This window comes from Myodes glareolus, chromosome 3 (assembly GCF_982192425.1).
Source record: "Myodes glareolus chromosome 3, mMyoGla1.1, whole genome shotgun sequence".
Lineage (NCBI taxonomy): Eukaryota > Metazoa > Chordata > Mammalia > Rodentia > Cricetidae > Myodes > Myodes glareolus.
In genome coordinates, this window is record NC_142028.1 from 86,658,842 (window position 1) to 86,686,265 (window position 27,424).

Here is a 27,424-nt window from a genome sequence, read left to right on the forward strand (position 1 = left end):
AGAACCATTTAAGACCTTCATTCGGGTCTGCAGCTGATCTAGCAAATTAGTGTTTTGCCTGCTTTGGGAGTCCGAACCAATCAGATCAGCCAACCTGGAGGGCAAAATAATTCACTGCTCATGTTTTTGGTTCAGAAACACCTGGAATTCACAAGATGCCACAAGTGAATTTGGAAGGATTAGCTAAGCTCCTGTTGCCAATACGATTTTTGAAAATCCCCAGTAGACAACACCCTACTGCTGACAACTGTGTTTCTCAGTCTTGGTTCTTCAGGGAACTTGAGGGTGCAGCCACTGGACCTCGCTTTCACTCCCATCCCTTTCCTCAAGTGCAGCCTGATTGGGGGGGGGGGGGTTGCCCGAAGGGTCTCACCACGTCTCTAAATTTAGGGATTATGGGTTTTGACCAAAGATTATGGAGTCTTCTCCAAACGAGAAAGCTCTGCATCCGAGGTTCCTTGACAGGACACGCGGGCTTTCCCAACGACTAACCTCAGCTGAGGAAACTGGCATTCCTGCTGCTCTTCAGTGTATGAAGGTAGAAGACAGGCAGGTTTCAGGAGGCAAAGGCACTTACCTATGTAGCCAGATGGGAGTACTTTTTAGCTGTGCCCTTTCTCTCTTCCAGCAATCCTTCTCACAAGGGTTGGAACCAAAGCTCCGAGGCAAGGTTCCCGAGCAGCACAACAGGGGACAGAAGGGGTCACCTGACTTTCTGCAGAACTGGGCAGCTGTCAAGCTTGCCTGTCTTAGGGAGCTGTGAGGGGTGCCTCTCACATAAATAGAAATCCAGGTGCTCTGGGGCTGCCCTTAGTTGAGGGGGGGGGGGAAGGTTCCCTACCCCCTCCAGTATGGAGACAACAAAATGCAGGCATTTCCATACCCTAGGGAGAGCTGGCTGTAGTCACTGACTCCTAGGTGGCTTGCTATAGGAACCCCATTGTTTCAGCGAAGGCTCTCCCGCCAAGACTCTCCAGGAAGCCAAAGCCCTGGGATGCATTTTTCAGCTGTGGAGAGAAAGGGTTCTTCCTGGGGTGTTTCTTCAGTGGCTCTGGAAGCCAGGTCCTTAATCCTTGCAAAGCAGCATGGAGCCAGCGTCCCTCAGAGGGACACAATGTCTAGAATCCTTCTTACAAATCCAAACAGAAAAACTCCCTTCTTTTTTTCCTTTACAACTTCTCTCAAGCAGAGAGGGAAGGGGATAGGGAAGCCCAGGGGAGGGAAGAGGAGGGGTGGTTCCAGGCCTCTCTAACCCCCTCCTTCCTTATGACCCTACCCACCTGACCCTGGGCTGAAGTAAGTTACAAAGTCCCCACTGTTCTTTCGGCCTATCTTTCCCCTCCCACCAAACCCCCTTCCCCAAACACACACATACACTTCTTTTTGGAGGGCAAAATGCCAAACAACATTATTCCCCTTCACCATGGCATTGCCACGAGAGACGCCTGGTATGTTTGCCAGAGACACGGGAGGATTTGTGACTAACACATCAGCCTCCACTACTGCTCCTCCTTTGTGGAAATGGACTTGAAAAGAAAGGGAAGGATCCCCAAGCAGAATCTAATTGGTAAGACAAGAGGAAAGTGCGAGGTTATGGGATCAGACGGGGGATATGGGATTGTACATCTGGGAACCAACACGCTTACGTAAAAGCTTGCAAAGCCACAAGCTCCAGCATCTCTCTGTCCCCAAGCACAATGCTATACTCTACCATGGGTAGCCTAGTGTAGAAGGAGGGTCCTATCCTGCGAGGTGGGAAGAAGAAAGCTTATTGTAACCCTTTTGTACCATCTACTCAAAAAATACAGTGTCACAGCCACAAGAAGTCACAAAAAAAATTAAAAATTAAAAATAAAAGATCTAAAGTGGGGTTGTTGATTTGTTTTTGTGCTGGTGGAACTAGCAGGCTTAGGTACAATCCTTTGCACTTGGGCCAAGTCAAGGCATCCATGACTAGACCAGGTGAATTCTTAGTTAGGACTCAGGGTCCTCAGCTGCAAAACTGGTCCTGCAGTCTCGAAAGGCTATAGCGGGGATTTCCGGAGATGGTGCACTGAGCAGCCAGTCCCAGAGCAGGTGCGTTGCTGAGACATCTTCCTCCCCCTCCTTGGGAAGCACAGAGGGGAGGGAGCTATTGCTAGGAAAGGGGCAGGTCGGTGAGAAATAAGCCACGGGCTGCTGGTGCTGCTGAAAACAAGCTGCATATGTGGGCTGCGGCTTGTCCATCAAAATGACAGAATGGGTCTCCGGGAATTAATTATTCACCCAACTCGCCCTTCACAAATCCCGTCCAAAGGAACGGTTTGATTCCTTTCAGTACACTGACTATACAAAATACTGAAAGTCCAGTACACTTCAAAAGCCTCACAAAAACCCAGGCCTGGCCTTGGCAGGAGTTCCTCAGCCACTGGGTTTTTCTGTGTGTGGTTTATAATAACACGCAAGCCTGTTGCCAAGCCCTAATCTATTAAGGGACTGCCAATTAGCAGGGGGCTTAGAGTTGTAGGTTTGAGAACTGGGGAGTGGGCCTAATTAGGCTTGCAAGTCATTTCTCTCCATTGCCTCTCTCAATCTGACACAAGGCATACTAGGCCATTGTTCTAGCTAGAACCTTTCTGTAGCCCTGTGCACACCGGACTTTGTTTGTGTTAAGAGGCCAGACCCGAAAGCTAGTGTTCACGCTCCTGTCTGGATGGCACTGGACGGCAAAGGTGGGATAGAGCAGGGCTCTAACTGGGCAGTGATTCTCAAAGTCAGAAAATCACTACCAGGGGCATTAATAATAATAATAACAATAATAATAATAGTAAGAATCTGGGCTCTGCCTAGACCTACCCAAGAACTCAATCAAAATAGCAGCAAGGAGATGGGAATGAATGAATATCCTCCCTCTTCTCTTCCATCAGCTCTTAGTGCTTGGAAATAAATCAAGGTAATCAAGTGCTCTACCACTGAGCTACATCCCCAGATCAAGAATTCTTATTTTTAAGGTGATTGATTGTACCAAGGTGATTTAGCAGATGTTTCGAAAATGTCACCCTGAGCTAGAAAGCTATCTATAAAAAAGTATGTATGGGTATATATTTACATATAATGTGATTCACCTATACATACGCTAGACACAATTTTAAACTGTATTGAATAGCAAATATTTCATGAGCAGCTGTTGGGTACCGGAGTTGGAAAATACTGAGAGGAGTTAAAACAGGGCTGTAGCCTCCAAGAGCTAACCTTCCCCAGTACCAAGGCCCCATGAGGACTCAAACCCACCGTCTCCCTATCCTCTCCCTTTTGCCTGGGTAGGAGTGAAATTTTCAAACACTTTGCCAAAATATCTTCCAGAAAGACAAAGGATTATTTTGGGAGCCAGACACCAGAGGCTTTTTAGGAGGGAAAGTTTGAGAAAGTTCATGACTTCTGATGGCCTGGTCTCCAGACAGAAGGCCAGGAATGAAGCAGGTCTCTGTGGCAGTATGAGCCAGAGCCAGAGCCAGGGCTTGGCGGCCCAAGCTCCTTGGTGATTTAAAAAAGTCCCTTTGCCTCTTTGGGCCTCTTTATCGAGTGGAGAGAAAGGGTGAACTTGCGGGTCATTCCCACTCGATTTCAACAGGAGCATGCCATGCCACCAGAGCCTTCAGTAAAGTTCACGGTTACATTGTACAACCCACAAGGATACGGGACTAGTTGAAGGTTCTCTAAGAAATGCTGGCCCCGGTCATCTCTAATCATTCTAAGCGGATTGATCCATTGCAGTTTTTCAAACAAGACTGAGCTTTTCACCTGCAGGCCCAGTATTCAATATGCATCCCCTCTCCAATGCTGGATACTCAGCAGGCTCGGGAAGGGAGTGGCTTGGCAGGCAGGGTTGAGAAAGGCCACTCCGGTGGCTGTAGGGCAATGGTATATAGCAAGGGAGGTAAAGTCAGCTGGTTCTAGGCAACCAAGCTGTGTGACTAATCCCCTTCCATGGATAGCGTGGGCATTCCACACCCATCCCCTTCCACCCGGAATGAGATGAGCTAAGGCCCCTGTCGCCGCACTGCCACTCCAGATCCTGGACAGCGCAACTCAAATAGACACCGCCTACTCTCCAAGGGCATAGGAAGCTGGCTCCATCTTAGCCCCCCACACCTCTCTAAGCAGAGCTCATGTTCCCTTACACAGACACCTTCAGGTAACCTTAACACAAAGGATAAGTCCTTCCATAATACACCTGGGTCTAGATTAGAACTGAAGAGTCAACAGACAAACCTATTTGTCAGCAAGGAATCCAGAAATGAGAACACTGGTGCAGTGTCCCCGTGAACGAGTGGATTCTGGGGTCGTGCACCTGGGGTCTGGCCTTCACCTTTAACAGGTCCCTTGGCCTCCCAGTGACACGGGAGAAATATGAGAGAATGTGGGGATGCTCTGAGAACCCCCGGGACACAGACGGCTCAGGAACATCTGAGTACGCGGAGAGTCCTTCATAATAGGGAGATAAACAAGTGTTCCTTAGTGTAGAAGGGGATCCATTGTGACACATGTAGAAACTAAACATGAAAGACATAGATTTTTGGTCATTTTTCTTGTTTTTATGAAATTTGAGTGACTGCAAATATCCAAACAGGGTACAGGCTTTGGGGCAAAATCAATTTGAGTTTGGTGTTCTGATCTGCCAGTAAGGGAGCTACACAAACTTCTAGACCATCTGTAAAATGGGGCCAGGATGAGTAATCCTCAGGAGTTGCCCGAGGCTAGTATGGATTCCTGGGAAGTAAGGTGTGTGTGTGTGTGTGTGTGTGTGTGTGTGTACGTGAGTGTGAACAGCACTGCTTCACAGCAACGACTGTTTGTTTGTTTCTCACGGTTTTGACTACGTAATACATTAGGGAGGACGAGGATGACCAAGGGGGCCCTTTGTCCCTTTAAAGCAAGCGAGAGCACATGCAAAATTACATAAACAAATTTCTATAAAACAAGACAGGTTTCCGATGCTCATCTCAAGGCTAATGAAAGATGGGGAGTTTTCTAATGCCTGCTCGATGCAGTTTTGAATGGAATGTCCTTGGAAGTTCCCCAGGTTACGTCACACTGCTAGCCCCATCTCTGTCCCCTAATTTGTCCATTCTCTCTCCCTATGCGTACTTCTAATAAATATCAAGCACTTGCAATGAACAAAGCACAGAGTGGGGGATCACAGGAATCTTAGTTCATTTGCCGGAGAGCTGTGGAGAGCTGTGGATGGAAAAGGGCGATTTGTCGTAGCCTTTGATTTAAGTCGGGTTGAAACTAGGAGAGGCGCAGTTGCCGCTCCCCTAGGAGGGCGCCGACTGAGAAGGCACCCTCAGCAGCTTCTGCCCAACAGTTCTGGCGGGAGTTTCCACCCCCCTGGGAACCCAACACCCTGAAGACCAGGGCTGGCTGGGAACATTCATTGCTTGCTGCCATCTTGTTTCCTAGCCTTCCCTCAGACTACTGAAGCATATCTGTGTGTACACACAGTATGTATAAATATGGTCTATTGAAGTCATTTATGCAAGAGAAAGAAACCAAAATCTGGGGGGGGGGTGCAAAAAGGAGGAGGAGATTGAGAACAGGAAGGAGAGGAGGAGGAAGAAGGGCGGAAGAGTAAGGAACAATATCTAATACCAGTTTTTCCTTGAAATGTGGTCCAATCACCAGGGAATTATTAGGATGCCAAATAGTCAACTGTATTCGTTGGCTTTAAAGAAATGGGCCTAGCTTGCCAACAGGCTTCATTCACAAGTGCACAACTGTAATTTAAGTTTCAGCTACGCCTGGCATGCTGCATTTAACCTGGTTTTTAAATAGCAGCACAGTGCAGGTCCAAATCAGTTGCATGTCAGTTAATAACCATCAAACACTGTCTCCTGCCAATCAAATTAGAATCCAAAGAGACAGTTTTCCCCTGCTCGTGGCCTTTCCAACTCCCGAGTAGGAAGCAGGATATGATGAAAACATACCACTGCAGAGGCTGACACACCCAAAGTCAAATTGCATGCTATATCTCGGGCCCCAACTTCCTTCCATGTATATGAGGGGAGGTTCCAGGTTGAAGCATACCCCACCCAGAATTTCTGTGGAAGTCCTTAGTGTGAACTAACTCAGACAGCCTCTCTAGACAATCACTGCAGTGAGTCCTAATGCAGTCAAATCGATGTCCTTAGAAGTGAGAAATCTGCACACCAGAACAAGATTACAGGGCATATAAGAAGGGGTACCGTGAAACAGAAATGGCCATGACAAGACCATGAAATAAACTTCCTGGTAATGTACTAACTGGCAGATTACGTGTAATTTTTCTCTTCCAAATTTTGGTTGATATAATTGAAAGCATCAATAATGGAAATTAACTTTAGACAAAAGGCTAAAGTACATGTTAGTGACTGGGAAAAAATGGACAGTTTCTATTATGTTCAATTTTTATTGAGCAACTCAAGTACTGTATTAGGGACTTAGTAAGTAGACAGGCTGCCTCCCTCAGAGTTTCCTGTCGAGATTCTACAGACACCTGCTTCTCATGAATGCCTCCCCACTTATACATAGAAACATAGCGGACACACAAACATTGTAGTTAAGTTCTGTGCATAACCTCTAAACACAACAACCGAACATTCTCTGCGAAACATCCTTCAGTTAACCAGGAAGTTGCTGTAGCTCTGGCCAGGTCCAGCTGTCAAAAGGCTTTTTGTGGTGTCAATCCACACTGGGGACCAATCCACTCCCGTGTCCCACAGAGACTTCTAGATTATAGTGGGCATCTGTTTGCAGATTTTAGGCTCCTGTACCTCCAGACTCGGAGGTTTCCATTCTCAGATCACTGATACACATTTGCTCGGATCAAGGATACACGTTTGGGGGATGGAGGAAACACACGATAGATATTCCTAATTTATGAAAATTTGTACCATCTTGCCTGGGCCCCACCTGTTCGGCAGAATCAGTTCTCAAATGTGTACACGAAGAGAGCCACTGCTCCTCTTTGGGGCAGTGGTGTCACTGACCCAGGCCCTCCCAGAGTACGTTCGTCCTGCTGCCAATGCTTCTGACAAACTCATCCGTTTCCTTAGGTATTCCTATTGTTTGCTCCCTTCACCCAACATCTTACCATAGAGTTGACAGGAAGTGGATCCTTTCTGGTCAAGGAAGATTCTGCTGCATAAGTAAAGTTTACACACACACACACACACACACACACACACACACACACGGTGGGCAGGGAGGGGGAATCATCTCCCATGTCAATGGCCCTTATCTCAATGTCCCTGGCTTGCTGTCCTTCAGGATGTTGCGGTGCTGAGCATTGCAAGTCTTTTTTGCAGGAAGATCCAATACAAAACCCAGTTAGAAGGCTGGGAATACTTGCAGTATTCTGTTCTTCCAGAAATCTGTCTCTACACCTTCCGGTCCTCACCTCCCAGTCACAGAGATCCTGAGACCCTGAGTAGAAATTGTGTCTTGTAAGTTTTGCAGCCACGGCAGCCTAGTTAGTATAAAGCGGGTAGTCAATAAATACTGGGTGATCCAGTGGCGTGGCGGGACGAATGCATTGATTACAGTGATGGCTTTGGGCCTTGAAAGGAAACCTCTGATCTCCTAGTGAGATACCCTTACTAAAAAGGCAATATCCACGGACCATTACGGATGGCTCCCCTTTCTGGGCAAAGACAGAGAGTGCTGTCAAGTCCAGGTTTTATAGAGTGTGCCAACTGGGCTGGCAGATGACGGGTAGCCTCTGAGACCAACTTTCCAGGGTTCCAGCAGAACCCCTCACTGTATGGGGAAACTTTATACTTCCTCCTTCGATCGCCCGAATCCCTCTTCTCGGCAAGTCCCAGGGCACCATTCCAATTCCACAGTGCTCTGTGCTGAAGCCAAAGCTAAGCTTCCTGCCTCAAAGGGCCCTTTGTTTAGGCTCTCTTTCCCAATCAGCGTATCCTGAGCTTGAACTCCTAGCTTTTGAGAACTCCGAAGCCTTGGCGGTAGAGAACTTGCCAGCAGGTTTGTGGTCCTTAACAGCTTTCACAAACCTCAATGTGAGGGAATGTCTCTAGCTAAGAAACGCTTTTCAGGGGGAGGGAGAGGAGGGGGTATTATTTTAAGGGCTGCAAAAACAACTTCAAATCGACGCTCCAGTCTTTAATTGCTACCAGAGGACTGAAAACTTCTTGTTCTCCCATACTTAATTAAGGAGATAGTTTTAATCAACTTCAAATGATATCGGTTAATATGCTCTGCTCAATCTCCCAGGCAGGTTTTGCATCAGAACACTGGAATGCATCAGAGACGCCTCCCCACCTGGAGCACACCTTCGGGAGAGCAGCTGGAAGGGAGTGCCATCTGCACAGCTGCCAGTTGACTCCTGGGTAGGCTCCAGGGCACTTTCCAAAGGTCGGATACACGGGGTCCAAAGCACACTGGCTGCAAATTCAGTGGGCACCCTCCTTCTAAAGCTTGCCAATCATCTAGGAGACCTAGCTGTTCCCAAACACTTCCAGGGCCAGGGCATAAAAATAATCAAAGAACCTCGCGTCGCTAGGCACCTCCCAATCTCCTGACAGCCTGCACTGTAAAAATTACCATCCCTACTTCACAGACAGAAACAGAAGTTCAGAGAGGTCAGTTATTGAATCCCAGAACTCAGGAGGCAGAGGCAGGCGGATCTCTGTGTGTTCAAGGCCAGCCTGGTCTACAGAGCGAGTTCCATGACAGGTTCCAAAGCTACCAAGAACCTCCTGTGTTGAACCCCCCCCCCCCCAAAGCTAGCAAATGGCCCAAAATTTGAACTCAGAAAAGCCTGACTCTATTTAAGACATACTGCGTCTTAAAGTTTAGAACTTCTTGACTACAGGAATTATGATGGGAAATTTTATCATCTGTCCTCTCAGTGACAACATCTAGCGATTTAACTATCGAAATCTCCAGTGAACAAACGTTGTCTCATGGGCACACGCCTTCTTACCCCTGAGGACTTCCAAAGATATCGGATACCATTAGGCCAGGAAATCTAGACACGACTGTGGATGATTTGTTTAAGGGCACTAACTGGCACCAGGGCTGCCGTGGCTTTGACGTCATGGTGTTTAAGCGCTCAGGTTGAGTAGTGATGGGGTACAGGTGTGGGTAACAACCAGCTTTCAGAATGGGTTCTCCTTCTGCAGCCCGCTGGGGAGGAAGGAGGGTGTGGACAGAGGTTAGATGTACAGAAGTGGGTGCTGTTTCTCTAGAAAAGCTAAGACTGATCATGAACCTGGAGTCAAAATAAGCAGACTCTTGAATGTAGCCATGTCTGGTGTGTGTGTGTGTGGGGGGGAACACGACAGGAAGAGAAGGTGAATGAGGGTCACTCCTCTCTTTAACAATATTGCTTTGGGGTGCCATTAAGGTTTCCAGGGCTCTGTAGACCACTGACACCTGAGATTAACAGCTAATTTAACAGAATGACCAAATCTAGCAGTTACAGAGATGCTTAAACATGTCTGCTCTATGGATTTGACCTTCTTCCCTCTGGAGTCTACCCATTTTCTGGGACATCTAACTTCTCCAAGTATAGTTTTCCCACCTATAAAACGAGGGTGGAATGGGAGACTTCCTGATGCTCGAGTCCTCTATGTTAGGCACTCAAAGATTACGCTAAAGAGTGGCCATGGATACTGCTGTCAGAGACAGCTCTCTGCGAAGATGGCTTCGCTGGTGTGCCCCTTCCTTGACAAACAGTGGCACTATTACTTACGGCCTTCAGCATTCTTCCTTCAACCTCCTTCCCAGTATACAGTTAATAACCCCTTGAGCCTGCCACTTCTGCACGGAGTACATGGCACATTCACGGGGTACATGGCACATTCATGCCACCACTCCTGCCCAGGGCAGGGACCACATCTCGTTCATCATTAGATCATTAAATCCGCCAGGCTAGTGTAGGTCCAGGCATACTCCCTGAACAGTCACCACAATTCACACAGATTCTTAAAATTATAAACAAATTGATACGATGTGACTATGATGATAACCATTACTTGCCTACAGTGTACGAAATAGCGCTGGGTTAAAATGATCAGAAGACTGATTTTATATTAACGTGATCTTTTGAACAGAAAGTTTGATATTAATAAGGAATTAATTGGACGGGTTGCGTACTTGGTGACATAGGCATGCGAGGACTAACCAAATGACAGCTTTGCAATAAGAAGCACAGATCCAAGGTTAATTCCTAACACCTGACCTCTTGTGCCATCTTTCCATCTGTCTTAGCATCTGTAAAGTCGGAGGGACAGGCCATTTCCACGTGGATACCACGTCCCTAAACAAAAGAGCAAACCCTGGAAGGCAATGCGGGCTCGACACTGTCTGCGCTTCTTTCTTTGATCTCAGCGCCCTCAGAACCATGAGACACAGGACTGACGCAGATAAGTAGCTAAAAGGCAAATGTGACGGCAAATGTGACGAAGAGCCACCCTCCAGGGTCACTGTTGGTGGCAGTGGTGAGGCCTCTGGTTTTTGATCCGGGGTCTCTCAGTGTCGCTCAGGCTGGCCTTGTACTCTCAATCATTTTAATGGCTTTCCAGTAGGTAAGCGAGCAAGGAAGTGGACATAGTTTGAAGTAACAGAACAAGAGTCACCACACACACAGCAATGGCAAGTTATTTGGCTAGCGCAGCCCAGTCAGTGAGCTGGCCAAAGTCAGGGCATAAGAGGAGATCATTTTGGTTCTCCCAGCTCGGGCATCATTTCTCTAATAGTGGTTTTGGCAACAGGTAATGTAACTCAAGGGTACAGGGCTTGCCCATCATGTTTGAGGACCTGGGTTCCATTCCTGGCAGCACAATAAAGTCAATCACTCATTCATTCATTCATTCATTCTCTCTCCCTTTTCTTTTCCTGTTCAAAACCTGCTACAAGGTAAGGCTAGAGTGAGGTAGGTCAAACTTTTTTTCTTAAAGAAGCCATCATGGTTAGCACAAATTCATTTTAGTTGACCAAGTTTACCACACCCTACAATAATATAAAAGCTAAATTTAAAAGCCTAAGTTTTCTTAAGTTAGGTGCACACTCACAGTCTCTCAAGTTCCTGAGGCTATTAGTATAGGCTGTCACCAGCTCTAGCCAGTGACGTTTCTTTCCATTTCATCATGATGACTTATGGGAAGCAGATATTAAGTGGTACTTAGCTTTATAATTACACGTAATAGTGTAGCTCTTTATAGGAAAAAAACAGGTATTGTGTCAGTGGCTACCTTGAGATTGTAAATTATACAAAAACAAAAAGTGTACTGTCCTCTCTGGCTTTATGTCCTTACTGTCTAGAATGCCGTTTTTATTTATATGTTTTTCAATAAAATTTGAGAGCTGTTTAGTAAAAGAAACTTCAAATTTAGAAAGATGGCACCAAAGTATAAGGCAAACCCATTCTTTAAATTTTATTTTATTTTTCTAGGTCAGAAAGATCAACACAAAGTGGCATAAGACCCACAGTAAGGTGAAGTCTGCCTAGAGGAAACAGTTGAGACCTTGACTACCAAGAACTGGGCACCACATTCCTCCCTCACAGGGATGAAGAATGAGGAGGTGTGGGGAAGGCTGGGAAAGCCATCCAATGCACACATCTGAAGCACAAGCGTGCAGTGAAGGAGGGCAGAGATGAGAAGGAAGGGGATGGGAGCAGGAGGGGTGGCAGACAGAGGGCAAGGTGGAAACCAATTCTGAAGGTTCTCAAGCATACTGACAGATGCACTTTCCAGCCACGGAGTTCCGAGGCGAGGTGCCTGGGTGTTCAGAAGGGCTGTCCAGAAGCACAACCTTGGCCCAAGGATGACTATGGATTGCCACTGAGAAATACAATCTGCAAGGACATTTTTCCGAAACGGGGACAACAGAGAGGAGAGAGTGCGTTTCAGACAGAGCTGCATTCATGTCACCAATATGAATGTAGAGTTTCAAAGCACTTCCTGCTCCCGTGGCACACTATCTGTCTCAACAGCTCCTCCTCATTTCACCGCTCACCAAAGGGCAGCAATTTGCCCGAGGTTCCCCAGCGAAGACCTCAAATATCGAGCCTGGGCAGCAGTGGGCTGCCACGTAGACTTTTAACTTTTATCATTTCATTAAAATATCAGATCCAAACACCTGGCTGGGTTCACCAACTGCTGTGTAACTGTCTTTTTGTCTTCTCGCTTGCTCCTTCAGAGCAGGCTCCACCCTTGGTGGATTTCTCTGTGTCTTCCCCGAGGCACTGCATAATAAACAAAGGGAAAGGAGAAGATGGCCAGCCATGCTCAGGAATGTGCTCTATGGTGGCTTTCGGACACAGAGGCAGTCAGGGATCCCCCTTCCCAGGTGCCTTATGGGTATTTCCTGTTCAACCATGAGCAGTGCAGGAAGAGCCTTCCTTTGGTTCCTAAGACGCGCATGTGTAGCGATTCCGCTCCGCATTCTAAGTGTGAGGGATGTGTGCAAAATGGGACTGCTCTCGGCCCTATTTAGCTTCTCCATGGGTCTGTGTTTGTCAAAGCTCTCTGCCAACCCCCTCGGAAAGAAATACCACAGAACTTCTTTTAGGAGGGTAAAAAAGGCCTACTTTATACACTTGGTCTCATGCTAATCAGAGCACCATTGAAATCCCCGCTGAATAGGAGCCCCACAATAGCCTGGGAAACACTCGGTGGTCTTTTCCAAAGCGCCGGCTGCTTCAGTCAAAGCATTTCACTCCCTGGCTTTTTAACTCCTTTGGAGAAGATGGAGAAGAAGGGGCATCAACACTGGAATCAGAAACTGTTACTCCTCTGCAGAAAAGTCACCCCACTTCTGCAAGAAACTTGTGGGGCTCTCTCACCATTTCTTCTAAACAGATCTATCCGAAGCTCTCATTCTCTTCAGTATACATGTAATGGAAGTGGACATAGGGTCCGGTGGCCAGCTTGAGGGAGATTCGAAAACTGCACTTTCCTGGGAATCTTAGTAAATGATCTCTGCTAGAGATTAACTAGTTGAATTATTAATGCAGTGTGTCACCTGTCACCAATAAGAGCTGAGACCAACGCTGTTGACCAGCTTTCTGGGAAAAAAAGAAAAAGAGAAAGAACTGAAATGAATGCTGGTCTCCTCCTGCACAGGGCTGTTGTGAAATTCAAGTCAGTTAATAATGCATGAAGTGCCTTAGTGCACAGCTTGCCACATAATGAGGGCTCAGCGACACCCGTGCCCTTCCAGTCTGAAGTTCAGAGTCTCGCCTCTATTCTCTTGAGAATCTACACAGGAACAGGAAAGACTAACATGGACAGAGGGCTTTAAACCCCAAGTCAAACTTACATACGTTACAGGGCCTCTCAAGACATTCTGACTCGTTCGCTTTAGTCATATGCTGGTTAGTGACAACGTCAGTGCAAATGCCACCCTTCACTGTTGGAGAAAAGAATGTAGGTATGGGTTGGTTGGTTTGTGGCGAGAGTGCCGCCATTTTCTGTCCCGAGACCTGTCTCTCAGTCTCCCTGAACAGCAGACGACTCATCCATAGCATCAATTAGAGGACTGTGGGTCCTTGAGGGCTGTGAGAGCTGATGGGAGGAGGATGTGTTCAAACATCCACTTCCCAGCCTTTTCCAGCTGACTGAAGACAATGCTACTCCAGGTGTCTGTCATGTGTCATGAGGGGGTGGGGGGAGTGGTGGTGGGGAGCTAGAGGGATCTATAGTGAGAAAAACTAATTGAAGCAAGACAGAATACCTAAACCCAAACAAACTCTCAGACGTACAGCACGTCATTTGGAAGAATTTTTCAGTGAAAGATTATTAATTGATAATAAACCCTCAGTTTCACAGTGGGGGCAAGCGCAACTGCCAACGATCAGCTTAAGGCAAACTCACAGCGGAGTTTCTCAACGCCAGCCACGGACTTAGGAAAATTACATCTAATATTCATGACAGCGCATTTCCCCCAGGGATGGAAAGCCCTGGACTGTGAATGCTTTGACCCAAGATGTATATTTTATTTTCCCAGTCAGTCCGGAGGAGCTCTGTACTCAGACAATGCCTCAAGTTCAGGCCTTTCCGAGCAATCCCATCACAAAGGAGCTAGGAGCCCACTAGCCCTCCTGCCATGCCAGTGCTGACTGCTCTCTGAATAGACTTCAATGAGAAGCCCCTGAACAAAAGACTCTCCGGTAAGTTGGTAACACCTCTGGAAACATTGTTAAAATCTCAGCTTTCTAGAAGTTACCCCTCATGAGCACAGACTATGCATTCGCTGCAGAACAAAGCACTAGGCGTTTAATCAAAACAGCCACGGAGGGCAGGATGTCAGCAAATGCGAAGATGAGGAACGATGTGTTAGGCTGTTCCTCCCTAGAAGCCTATGGATGCCAAATTGACCAAAACAGCCCCTTTGGGCAACTGTCTAATGAAATGGGCTGTGCGGCTGAGAAACATTTCTGCCACTTCCTGTTGGTGGTTGCTAACTTTATAACAATGTGGGTCATTTGTGGGGAAGAGGCCAAGAGGAGAAGTTCTATTTACTACATTTAATGAGCAAGCTGCATCCGCAGACACTAACCAGAGAAGCTCAAAACTTACCACGACAGCGGACTGAACCCGCGGCACAAAAAGGGTCACTAGCAGAGTGACCCATTACTGCTGCCTGGTGTGAGCTCCAAAGGGGCTCTAGTTCAAGGCCCTCCCACCCCTTAGAAAGCCTTTCCATAGGGCTCCAGAAGCCAATATGCTCCTCTTCTTAGTTCAGAGCTTTTACTTCTTTCAAGGTACCAGCATTTCCAGCAGCGAAGATCCCTGGAAGCTTCTTCTTGCCCTCTCCCCCATTACGCCGAGAAATATTGTCCATCATTCTCTACTTTTGTTAGGCAAAGCATGAAGGGAACCAACTGCATCTCCTGATGGACAAAAATAAGGAGCAGACAGACCCATAGTGAACTGGAAATGTCACTCAAACTACACGTTTAGAACGCTGATGCATGGACCAGTCTAGGCAGCTGCTAGGGCCTTTAAAAAACACTTATTTTATATTATTTTATCTTTTATCTGTGTACCATATGCGTGAAGTGCCCACAGAGGCCAGAAGAGGGCATTGGAACACCTCCCACCACCCCTGCCGCCACTGCCCAAGACTAGAGGTCAGTGAGCCATTATGTGGGTGCTAGACATTAAACCTACAGGAGCTGCCAGTGCTCTTAACCAATGCACTCTCTCTTTCCAAGTCAGTCTTTGCAAGTTAGTTCTTAGCAAAATGCAGTATACATGAGCTATTTCTGAGTTATCCCAACAGTCATAGGATGTCCCACGGTTGCCTTAACTTGACCTTAGTGGGTCCAAAAACCTCAGGGTGAGAATCACAAATCTAACTCACTTTTGGACAATTTGGCCTCCACCGATTGATAGAAAAGCAGGCTGGAGGCAGAAGTGGGAAGCCAAGGCTTCAGAAACACTCTGAAAACATAAACAGGAGAGTCACGTGGTGAAAAACAGCCTCACCAGTCAGATTTATCAGCCTGGTCCTGAAACACTCGGACTGCACCATCAGAGGGGAGTGAGTCCAACCTCTCTGAACTTCTATAAAATGGAGATAAACGTGATTGGCATTTTATAGGCTCCTTGGAGAACTAAATCAGAATGTACGTACAGCACCTGACCTGGCAAGAAGCCCACAGCGAATTCCCAATACATGTCAGCAACTGTCATTATTTAGTCAGACTTCAGTTCAAGCCGAGTGAGCTTGAGCAAGTCCCTGGCCCTCTCTGGGCGGAAGAGCCAATGGTCAGCATTTGCTTCATTCTGATTCTGGAAACACGGAGCCATCATGAGAAGCAGCTAACAGTCACGGAAGATTATCTCTCCTTCGCCCTCTTTAAACAGCTGTGCTTTCACACGCCACACATTAACGCTTGATGCTTAGCGCATTTTTACCGTGGCGTGACGTCATCGGATTCCTGAGGTCTTGTGGTTGCCTTATCTTCTTCAATATCTCCTGATATCCAGCACGTGAGTCTCGGTGATAGGAAGCCACCCAGGTCTGAGATGGTGATTATAGGTCTATCCAGTGGGGGAGGGGGAGGAACTATGCTAAACAGATGGATTTGTACTGTGCGGCCTGCAGACTGTAGCAGCTACGTTCTAGGAATAGAAAGGCTTTAATATTTGAAAATCTACACAGTTCTCAAGAAACTCTGAAGTGGTGGTTGTTGATTGCTTTGTTTGGTGCTCCACTTGGCAAGTTTGGTCTGTAAACTGAACTTAAGGTGTTACTCAGCAGGGGGTGGGAAGGACCACCCACCCTCTAGATCTCGGTCAGAATACTGTTCTCTGCTCTCCTGCCTTAAACCCAGCAACAGGACTTAAAGGATTAAAAAGTCTGTTTCTTCGTGGGAAACTGCCCTTAAGAGCAAAATGATGCTGAGGTGTGATTTCGCAACTATCCCAATCCCCAAGACCTCTAGTAAAACCCATTTTTTTTTCTTTTTACAAAAGTTAATTAATCTAAAGTGGTGCGGATATGATGGAAGTAATTTGGCAGGTCCTCAAAAAAAAATTAAACATCTGATAATATGATCAAGCAATCCCACTCTTAAATACATAGACCTTGGAGGACTGAAAACATAAGGCCGCTCTTCCTAGTCATATAACCCCAAATGGGAATAACCAGTAGAGACATCAAATAATAAGTATACAAACTACACATGGTATATCCATAACTGGATTATTACCTGGCAATAAAAACAAACGAAGTGCTTACTGATACATGCTATGAGATGGATGGGACTTTAAAACATTACGTGAAAGAAGTCAGTTACAAAAGACCCCGAGCATACTGTTGATTTATGTGAGATATCCAGAATAAACAAATCTATGGGAGAAAAGAAGCGATTAGTGGTTACTAAGACCTGGGAGAGGTGCACAGGAATGGGGAAGGATTAGTAAAGATCCAGCTCTTCCCACAGAGATAAACTCGACAATGAAACCCAATGAATTGTGTGCCCTAAGAGTTAAAGGGCTGCATCACGTGGTACTATGAATAACATCTCAACAACACTGTTTCTTAAATATCATTACAACAAGAGAAAAGCCCTTACACAAAACCGGGAGGGTTTTCAGTTTATTCCTGCCAAGGGGCATTTGAGAAAATCTGATGTCCCAGGTGGAACAAGCGGATGACTTGCAGTCTTAGTTTTGCTGTGGGGCGACACACAGAGAAACATCCACTAGTCACACCACAAGGCTTTCTTCTGTAGGCGCCATAGGTCGAGTGCAGAACAAGAGGCTGACCTCACTTAAGTTTCCAGGCTCCCAACCAGAAACCCCGGGGGATACCTGTGCTGTCTTTGCCATGTCCTTCTGCCTTGTGTCCCCCCCACGGCCCTAGGCTCAGCTCTCACTTGCCTCAAGTCCCCCCAACTCTCCAAGCCAGAGATCTGTCTCCCCAACCTGAGTTAGATTATAGTAGATTAATCCTCTTTTCAGAACTTTTCACAATCATACTAATTTCAAAGACCTCTGTAAAACTTTTCTTACTTCCTCTCCCACTGTAAAGGGACCTTAGGTTTGTGGAACACTGTAGCCACCTCAAAACAGCATGGAAATTCCTCCCCCAAATGTGGAGCTAATATAGAACCTAGCAGAGCTGCAAGATTACCATGGGTAACTGTATGAACATTCCCATAATAAAAAGAAAACAAATGACAAAGATAAAACTCCCACTGTTCTACTGGTCCTCTAAAGTAATGCCCAAGCTCCCCAGCTGACGGTCATTTCCAGCCCCCTTTTTCAGTCTGTCACTAACCTCTTTTCTCGCCACATCACTGGCCCACTCTCTCCCTGGTCCTCCAATACGAATGGACCACGTTACATCCCCAGCTTCTCCCTCCCCTCTCCTCCAGCACCCAGTTTGGTGCCATTAGCACCGACATCCCCCACTGTGTTCCTGCAGGCCCTCCTTTAAGGCTCCCCTGTCATTATCCACCAAAGGCTGTTTTCCCTTCCCCAGCTTGGAAATTCCTTAGGGGGTAACCTAGGACCCCTTGCCCACAGTAGGTACTCCGGGAACATCCATAGAAGACAAGACTTGAAAGGCAGGTGCAAACACAGACCTGGTCAAATCCCTCTCTAGAAATTATACAGATTCACCCCGCAAACTAATTGGAGGTGGGGGAAAGATATAAAGGTGACATCAATAAGCATGGCTTCCTTCATGTCAGGATAATTGTGCATTATGCACTTCAGGGATACATACACAGGAACCAGCAGCACACACTGCTTATTATGACAAGGCACTTATCCTGATTTGCATTTCTCTGCAAAACTCTCCAGGCATATAATTTTGTTAATTTGTGACAAACCTCAAAAACACAACCATCAATACCCTGATTACAATATGGACTTTGAAAGCACACAGAAAACAACTGGATCTTTCAAAGATTTGCCCGTGGGCACGGCTCTTGCCCTCATTGCTTGGTAGGTTGGACGCTTTGAGATTTTAAGGCAGATCCTAACTTATAAATTTACCTGGACCTAAGCAAAGAAGAGTACCAAGAAGGCATTCAAAGATCAGGAGGCTGCCCTTGCCTTTGCATGTTCAGTCAACATATGATCTTCAGAAAATTACTTAGTTCCAGACTCCGCTTCATCCTTGAGAAGATGAGAAGAAGCTCGACCGCGAGAATTGTTCAGGAACATTTTAAAAAGCCCAATCTTTGGAAACATTGAGTTTCTTTTCTTTTCTCCTGGGATACATTATAAAAGGCGGTGCCTGTTCAAGCTCCAATCAGCCAGCAGCGAGCTGAGGCACCTTCTAGAACCAGTACCAGTCGGAAGAAAAGGGATATATTAAAAAATGCCTAGTCCTCCAAACTCACCCCGGGAGCCTCCGGCCTCACACAGCGAAGTGGACTAAAAGTGAAACCTGTTTGTCTCGTTCCTCTTTTGACTGACACACAGCAAGGGAAATAATGGAAGACTCTCAGGGCTGAGCCACATGAAAGGTATCCAATTTCAAACACGGGAGTATCAGAAAGGCAAGACCTTGTTTCTCCTCCTACTCCTTCACAACCCCTTGGCAATTACTAGTCAGTCCAGGCCTCAGGTGAGCAGGGCATTGTACTGCCATGAGAAAAGAGGACTCAGTGGGGTTAGATCATAGTATAACGGGGCTCTCATTGAGGGAGAGAGAGAGAAAGAGAGAGAGAGAGAGAGAGAGAGAGAGAGAGAGAGAGAGAGAGAGAGAGAGAACGCACCCGTCTTCTGACTATAAAGCTTGGGTTTCTCCACCATTCATTCATCCCTCCAGAGGGATGGGAAAGACCTGTGTTTTTCTGATTGAGATTAAAAATATACTACTAATCTTGGTATTGTTGACAAGACAACAAAATTCTAAAGATTCCATGAATCTAAAAAATGAAGAACTGTCCCAGCGATTTACTATTATGGCCAAAGAAGAGTCCGAGTCCACCTTAAACAGACACACAGTCAGTTAGGTACAAGTGCCAACTCTACTGTCAAGAGTGGTCTTTAAGGTTCCTGCGGCCTGTTCGGAGCCCTGTAGAACAGGCCACACATATTTGGACTTTGGAGCACATCTTCCTTGGGCTGTCCTGAAAAGTGGGCGGTGAGAAAGGACACAAAGCCCCAAGACGGTGTGGTGATCAGCAGCAATAGGTGCTGCTCTGGCCTGCAGCTTCCACAGCCTAGCATCACTATCTAACCACGTGATTGGCCCAGAGAAGCAGCCTGGTACCCCTTTCCTTAACAAAGAGCACCCCAGGGAGCAAGCATTTTATTCATTTCCAAAGACTGGGGTTCTTGGAATTTCCAGTCAGCTTCCCCTGCCCTACCACAGGACAAAAAGAAGTAAAACACCCCAAGTGGGTCATTTGTTCACATCCTCTCCACCCTTCCTAAGAGAGTTGTGGGTTTTTTTTTTCCTCAGATGATAGGACTATCTCTTTCACAAAGGAAGAGAACATCAGCCACCGAAGGTGACCAAGGCGCCTGCCCTTTGACCTTTCCAGACAGGTCAGAGACCTGCCACTGTTTCTTCAGCTAATGGAAACCATTCATGTCCATTCTGCCAACTTCTCTTCCTCAGACCTTTTCTCTTTAATAAGTTTCAGGAAACTTGGCGAAAACAAGAAAAGGGGGGGGGGGAGTTTTGCCACAGAACCCTGGAGGGATAAGGAAAGTGGAGGAGCTGAAAACGCTGTCATTACTCACACAGACCATGGCAGCAGGGCTCCTGATGTTAAGAACACACTCTCTAACTTTGCACATTCTCTCACCTCAGCTTCAGGACACAGGCCTGTCCCCCTCCTTGCTGACTTTACACACGAGGAAGCAGAAGCCTGGAGAGGTCAAGTGACCTCTGTCCAAATCTCAGCTAAGGGTGTGAGCTTTATGCCCGCTGGCAGTCCCAATCCCCGTGACTCTGCAACCTGCACTGTTTTCCCAAGACACTGTCAAATTAACTTGGATCTATTTAAGCCTCTACACAGTAATCTCACATAGGCCCGCTTCACCTTTCCCTCACACACCTCTTCACACTCGGAAGAGACAGAGGCATGGTCAACAACAAACCCAAAACACAGCCTAACAACGCAGAAAGTGCTGGAACATTCAGTGCAGGGACAAAAAAGCCCACTGCATAATTCAATTGCCCTTAAGATATCGAGTGTTACACAACACAGTGATTCTAAAACTGGCCTGATAAAAATCAGCCAAGGATTTTATGAAAATACAGGATCCCAGGGCCTGCCCAAAGCCCCTGGGGAAACGTAGAATTTGAATCTCACACCAGATGGTTCTCTCATCAGGTGAGTTCATTAAACATGGACGTAATAGACACTACCCACATTAAAGATTCCTCTTGATACTGTGCAGAGCCGAACTGACCCGAGAGGTGGGGCTTCTCCCAAAATATTACTACCTACACAGAAACGATGCCCTTGACTACGGTGTCATCGGCATCACGCTGTGACCAACTGGGCTTTGCCAACCAAGACAACTGCAGAGGAAGGAACAAGTCTCAAATTGACAGGCATGCCAAGGGCTATAAATAGAAGGGCCACCAACTCCAATTTTGAAGCGCTCCCACCCAGGCAGCTACCTCCAAGGTGTCTCTTTAAGAAACCTTTAAGGAAAAGAAAATGGGTAGTATAAGTGGGGTGGCAATTTTGGACAATAAGGACATAGGTTTTTCCACTGTCCTGGAAAAGCCAGCAGTGTCTACCGACGAAGCTCAGGCTACCTTCATGTTTGTTACAATGCATGCAGGATAGTTGGCTGGGTGGCTCAACAGCAGATTCGTGAAAATTTGTTCCTATGTTCTGTGGCTCCATGGTACATTAAGTTATCAAAACCAAGACTGCTCCAGTGACTTATTTCAAACACAGTAAACACAATAACGGAGCCACAAGAACATGAGAGGCCTGGGCTGGGCTTGTTTACTTGTGTGCCTTTAATTACTATGAATTCCAGAAAGCAGGTCAAAGGATCCAACCAGCCAAGAGGTGGGGAACTTTCCAGTCAGCACCAAGTTAGACTAATCTTCATTATTTCTTTGGTCAGGTCTGAGGGTCTTCCAGCCTATTTGTCAGCATATTCACAAAACTGTGTAGAGTTAGCGTTTAAGATGACCTAGGCTCTCTCTTTTGCTGCCATATAAAGAAATCCATGCCCAGAAAGTTCAAGTGAATTTGCCCAAATCGCACAGTGACAAGTTAATTCAAGATTGGAACTCAGACCTCTGGGCTCCTTCTTTTCTTTTTGCAACAGTCCCTAGAAAATGCAGAAATGTGAAGCCAGGTAGTGGCGGCACATGCCTTTAATCCCAGCACTCGGGAGGCAGATGCAGGAGGATCTCTGTGAGTTCGAGGCCAGCCTGGTCTACAAGAGCTAGTTCCAGGGCAGGTAACAAAGTGACACAGAGAAACCCTGTCTCAAAAAACAAAACCCCCCCAAAAAAAAAAAAGCAGAAATGTGTTTTTCCTTTCTGTGAGATTTGGATCCCAGAGTATTCAATAGTGGTCTGGGAATTTAGACACAATCCCACTTAACGAGTCATTCTGTGTGTGGGGGGGGGGGGGGGCGGGGAATGTAAAGTTCATGAAAAATCAGTGTGTCCAGTGTGTCCACCAACATGCAACTAGATTTGGGATCAGCCAGCCACCACCTAAGAAACCTTGGCTTCTGTGTGGCAGGGTTCTATTCTGTTCTCTACACCCCACTGGCCCTCTCATCATCAAATAGTGAGACGGTAATCATGAAGACTGTGAACCAGTAACAATGACACTATGTATACCAGGTCCAGAGCCAGCTTTAAGGATCTTATCCTAGCTATTGCAAATCAAAACTGTCAACATTTTAGAATAGCCAGATTGAATGGTGTGGTTGTTGACCACCCCGTTCTGTATTGCTGACAGAAGAGTTAGACATCATTTATCCTCCTGCTTTGGTCCAAAAGGATACCTGGGGAACGTGAAGAGGATAAGAGGTAGGCTGTTCCGCAACTGAGCTAGAAGATTTGTCATGGGGTCTGAGTTTCAGCAATCTCCAAATGGGATAAAGAACTCCATTTCCGCCAACTGAGAATCGGGGACGATCTAATCTTTGATAATCTGCTCTTCCTACCGTGATAGGAACTTTTTCTGGTCTATACCACGGAGATAGCTTTCTAGGCGGGAAAGTGAAAAGCCTATTAAATAATTTATGTTTTTAAAAGAGACTAACAGAACTTGGACAATAGGAAATCTTCTCTGTGGTTCTCATGGAACTCCACACACCAGAACTAATGTGAAGGAGGAAAAAAAAGAAAAGGTGATAAGGGGGTGCTTAATTGAAACAAAAAACAAAAAGGACTTCAGAAAATCTACCGTGCAAAGATTTGCAATTGTATTTAAAAGCAATCAATGGACAAGGGTAACTGTGGAAGGGTGGGTGCAAGCTCCCGGCAGGGGTTCTCCACCACCACGTTCTTTTGACCTTCAAACAAGAGCGGACCTTTTGGTTTTCACCCAGAATTTAACATTCTGAAAAGGTATCTGAAGCAAGTTAAACGCCTCGCATATTTCCACTTGCACAACAGGCACAGAGCACATCAGCTTTTAGTTTTTCCAGATACTAGGAGATGAAGTTTGCTCTATACTCCTATGGGAGAATAAACAGAAAGCTGTCTTTCTTCCTAATATATTAGTACCCTGTAATGCAGACCATATGATCAATAAACTGTAGAAAAATTAAATCATACTGACAGTCTTAGGCAAAAACCGAACCAAGTAGAAACTTTTTTTTTTTAGGATTGCAGTGTGTAGAATATTAAAATCACATGTTGTATTATTAAGTCTTCTTTTGGAAGCCAGAGTTATGTTGCATAACCACCTCAAGATACGTGGTAATCTTTCAGATAGTTTTTCCAATGAAAGGTGTTAGGGGCTGTTTAACCAGTGATGCTGTCATACAGTTGGTGCGTCTGCTTAAGTTGGACAACTGGTTTAGAATTTTCTCTCTGGAGAGCCATGCACATACACCACACCTTTTCATTCCACCCCGAAAACACACATTGCCCCTGCTTACACTATAGCTGACAGGGATTGCTCTCTGCACATTGCCCAACACTGCTTTTTCTAAGAATGCAACATCTCTGAGAGCATCCCCCACCCCAACCAGAAGAGTGCAGAAGCTAAGCAAGGAACACATGGGGGAGGGGGAATCTAGCTTTCCTAATGCTAAAGCAGGAGGCAGGGGGCTTTCCTCCTCCTGCAACAGAGAAAGCGCTAATCCCACCCACCAAGGATACACTCAAACCCCGGGAGAACTCAGACAAGTTTGTTGTACACAGACAGCTTCAACCTTTTCACTACTTTGGCCATATTATCCCTGCTCCCCCATGAGCGCGCGCACGCACACACACACACACACACACACACGCCCGCGCGCACACACACACACACACACACACACACACCCTCAGAACCTGGGAGGATCCTTAAAAAACTCAACAACTCATCTCTCTCCCTCTGCATACTAATAAGCTTGCTGCCACCAGGAAGGTAGGCCCGGTCCCCGGTGACAGCAGCTCTACTTAGCATCACTGAGCCGGGAATGGGATCCACAGGAACTACCAGCTCCCTTCCCTTTCACGGACTGCAATCTTACTTTCAACCCCCTCAGTCTGAAGAGGGCCATACTTAATTTTAAATTCTAAGAAAGCCACCGGCTCACAAAATTCTCGGAGGGTGATTGGGCAAGCCTAAGAGTCCTAGACAAGGCAGCAAACCCAGGGTGGCACAATCTGAGGAATAACCCCTTCCAAGGGGACTGGAGCCTCCGTGCAGGAGTTCTATTTGTGGGGAACTGGACGGGGAACACAGATGTTTCTGCAGTTAGCAGTGTTGGCAGAACAGCTCCTGGACGGCATCCGAGTTCTTAATGCAGGAAGGGGCCTCACAGACCATCTACTTGAACCTACTCATTCAACTGAGGAGGAAACTGAGGCCAAGGGGGCATTGAGGTGGCACATCCATCTGGAGGCAGAGGGGCAAGGCTTTGGTGACTAGTTTTGCACACTTTGGTTTACATCAAAATTCGCTTAAAAGAAAAAAAAGTCCTATTTTTACTTCAACTTTGGAACTACGGTGGATTCGCGTCAATAGTTTCTCTCTCCCCGAGCCTGGTTCAATAAATTTCCCCCCCACCCCACTTCTTTGAATCCCACCACCCTTCCAGCTGGAGCTTACATCTGTTCAGCAGAAACAGACGTGCGCTAGCGCCTCAACTTTGAGGGAGTGCAGTTCAACTTTAATCCCCTAGCAAGACCACGGCTAGCTTTCCCTCAGTGGCCTTCTGGGTGAACGCGACTCCTAGCCCCTGCTTGCACAAATCAGGGAGTGAGCTGGTTTAAAACTGATGCCCGCGAAGCTACCTACCACCTGGCATACAGTAGGCGCTCAACAAGTGATGCGCTCCTCGGTGCCCAAGACTTGGCTGGGAAGAGCCCAGTCCGTCCGTCCCCCTCCCTCCCCGGGGGCTTTCAGCCTAGCGAGCAGCGAGGGCCACGACCAGCTTGTGCGACTGGCCCTGCAAGGCAGAGCGACGGAAGGGGTGGATGTTTACATGCAGCCGGGACCAGCGGTGCCACTACCATAGGAGCCCGGCTCGCCCAGAGACCTAAATAGGTCTCGCACAGACTCGGATGCAGGGAGGAGAGCCACAGGCTGCCTCCAGATCGTGGAGCTCGAGCTCACATCTTCCGAGGGATTGTGTCCGGCTCCCAACTAGAGATTACCCCTAAGGAGCAGTTTCCAGCTGCCGCGAATGCACAAGCACGCCCCAACTTGTATTCGCAGGTCTGGGATTGGGGGTCCGGGAGGGCGGGGAGCTCGCGGCTAGCACGGCGCCCGGAGGATGGCTGCGGGGCCTCCGGGGCTGACAGCGCGGCGGGGCCCGGGGCCAGGAGGGGGGGTGACCAGTGGGACTGCGCTCACCCATGAAGAGGCAGAAGAGGTCGAGGCAGATGAGCAACACCCGCTTGCTGCCGCCCTTCCTCGGGTTGTTGTTGAGCGCGGGGCTGCCGCCGTTCTTACTCTCAGGGACGATCGCCTTGTCGTACTTGTAGTTTTGCATGGCGCTGGCAGCGGAGAGCCTTTCGGGACGCTGCGGGCCGCCGCTGCTCAGGAGCGGAACTGCGGGCTCGGGACGCGGCGGCCGAGTAGTTCCAACTGCAGGCGCGGATAGGTTTCCCCTCTGGGCGCCTCTGCTTTCCTCTCAAGCCCAAACTGTTCGCTAGTCCAAGGGGAAGAGAGCCAAAGCCCGAGCAGGAACTTTTGCAGCGCTGCGCTGCCCGGGACGAGCACGGCTGGCGTGCGTCTGCGTGCTGAAGTTTGCGAGTGGGCAGCGTCGGCGTCCCGCCACAGTCCTCCGCAGCTACTTAATGAATGGAGCCGCGCGGAGTCCTGCAACTCGGCCGCGTCCTGCAGCTCTCGGCAGCGTCTGCCCAACTCTGCCTCCTCCTCCTGCTCCTCCTCCTGCTGCTGCTGCCGCCGCCCGGGCTGCCGCTGTGATCGCTCGGTTTGTTTTCTGAGCTTATATTTCACGAGCTCCTTTAAAAAGCGAGGGGGGAGGAGAAGGACCTCCTTACTTGGCTTCGACAGGATTCTGAAAGCACAGCCCCTTCCTTAAGCTGCCTAAAACGTAGGATAATTAAGGCCACATTTCCCCCACCCCCTTTCCAAAAAAAAAAAAAAAAAAGCCAAAAGAAAAAGTTGCTCTCAAACCAGAGAATCCGGGAGCCCCTAGCGTTCAGAAACTCCAAAGTGTCACAAAAGGAAAATATATATATAAATAAAAAGAAATATTTTCTTTCTGGCCTTGGATTAGGTAGGGGGCGCAGTGGGAGGTCTGTAATACCAAAATGCATTTTTATTTATTTACAAGTTTCAGCCTTGAATGGGATTATCCTAAAAATACAATTTTCAAGGAAAGCTGGGTTTGTTGTTTTGGTTTTAACACTCAGCACTGGATAGTTGTGCTAGGTTCATAAGATCATATGGTGTAAAAGACTCCGGAGTCAGACCCCCTGGTCTAGAACCCCCGCTTTGTCTCTGTGCCTCAGTTTCCCCATGAGTAAACTGCGGACACTAAGTGTTTCTCCCCAAGCAGCCGCGGTGGGGATATAATTGACTAATCCACATACGCTTCTAGAGTAGCACTTGTGCATCCATCAGAAGAACTCCATAAATTGGGCCGATACTTTTATCCCTGAATGTGGAAATAGCAAATCCAGGTCCATCGGTGCACCCCTTTGCTAGTCCAGCTAGCCTTCAGTGTACTTGTCCCATCCTGGGGAACGCCAGAGCAGCAAGGGTGGTCTTGGCCTTGACTTTCAAGGAATCTAATGTTTTCCCTTGGATGCTCTCATAGTGTTGATTATGCGTCGTTTCGCCTTCCCTTACGTCTTCCGTAGCACACACCGTGTGCAAATGTACATTTCTTCCAGAGGTCTTCATAACACGCACATGGAAATGGTTCTAGCTTTTTTTTTTTTTTTTAAAGCAGGGTCTCCCTGGAACCAGTCCTTTGAACTCACTGCACTGTCCTCCCAAGAGCTGGGATTAAAGGCTCTAGTTTTTTAAAAAGATTTATTTATTCTGTATGCATTAGTGTTTTCCCTGCACGCATGTGTGTGTACCATGTGCACACAGCACCCACAGAGGGCATCAGAGGTGTCGGATCCCCTAGAACTGGGGCTGTAGGTGCTGGGAACCCAACTGGGGTCCTCAACAAGAACACTCATTACTCTTAACCACTGAGCCATCTCTCCAGCTCTGGGTTCTAGCTTTTGGATGCATAGTACGAATCATTGGTTGACCCCCTTACTGGGCCATTCTGTAAACCTGTATATATACCATCTCCAACCACCTTGAATATTCCTTTCAACA

General features: G+C 47.3%; 1 protein-coding gene across 1 annotated transcript in view; it reads right to left on the reverse strand.

The window, feature by feature from the left end:
* Positions 1-26,059, reverse strand: part of Plpp3 (phospholipid phosphatase 3) — a 77,423-nt gene extending 51,364 nt beyond the window's left edge. The window contains exon 1 of the mRNA XM_048453240.3: positions 25,472-26,059. Coding sequence (XP_048309197.1) covers positions 25,472-25,610 — 139 coding nt within the window. The 5' untranslated portion in view covers positions 25,611-26,059. The remainder of the gene's footprint in view (positions 1-25,471) is intronic.
* Positions 26,060-27,424: the final 1,365 nt, after the last annotated feature.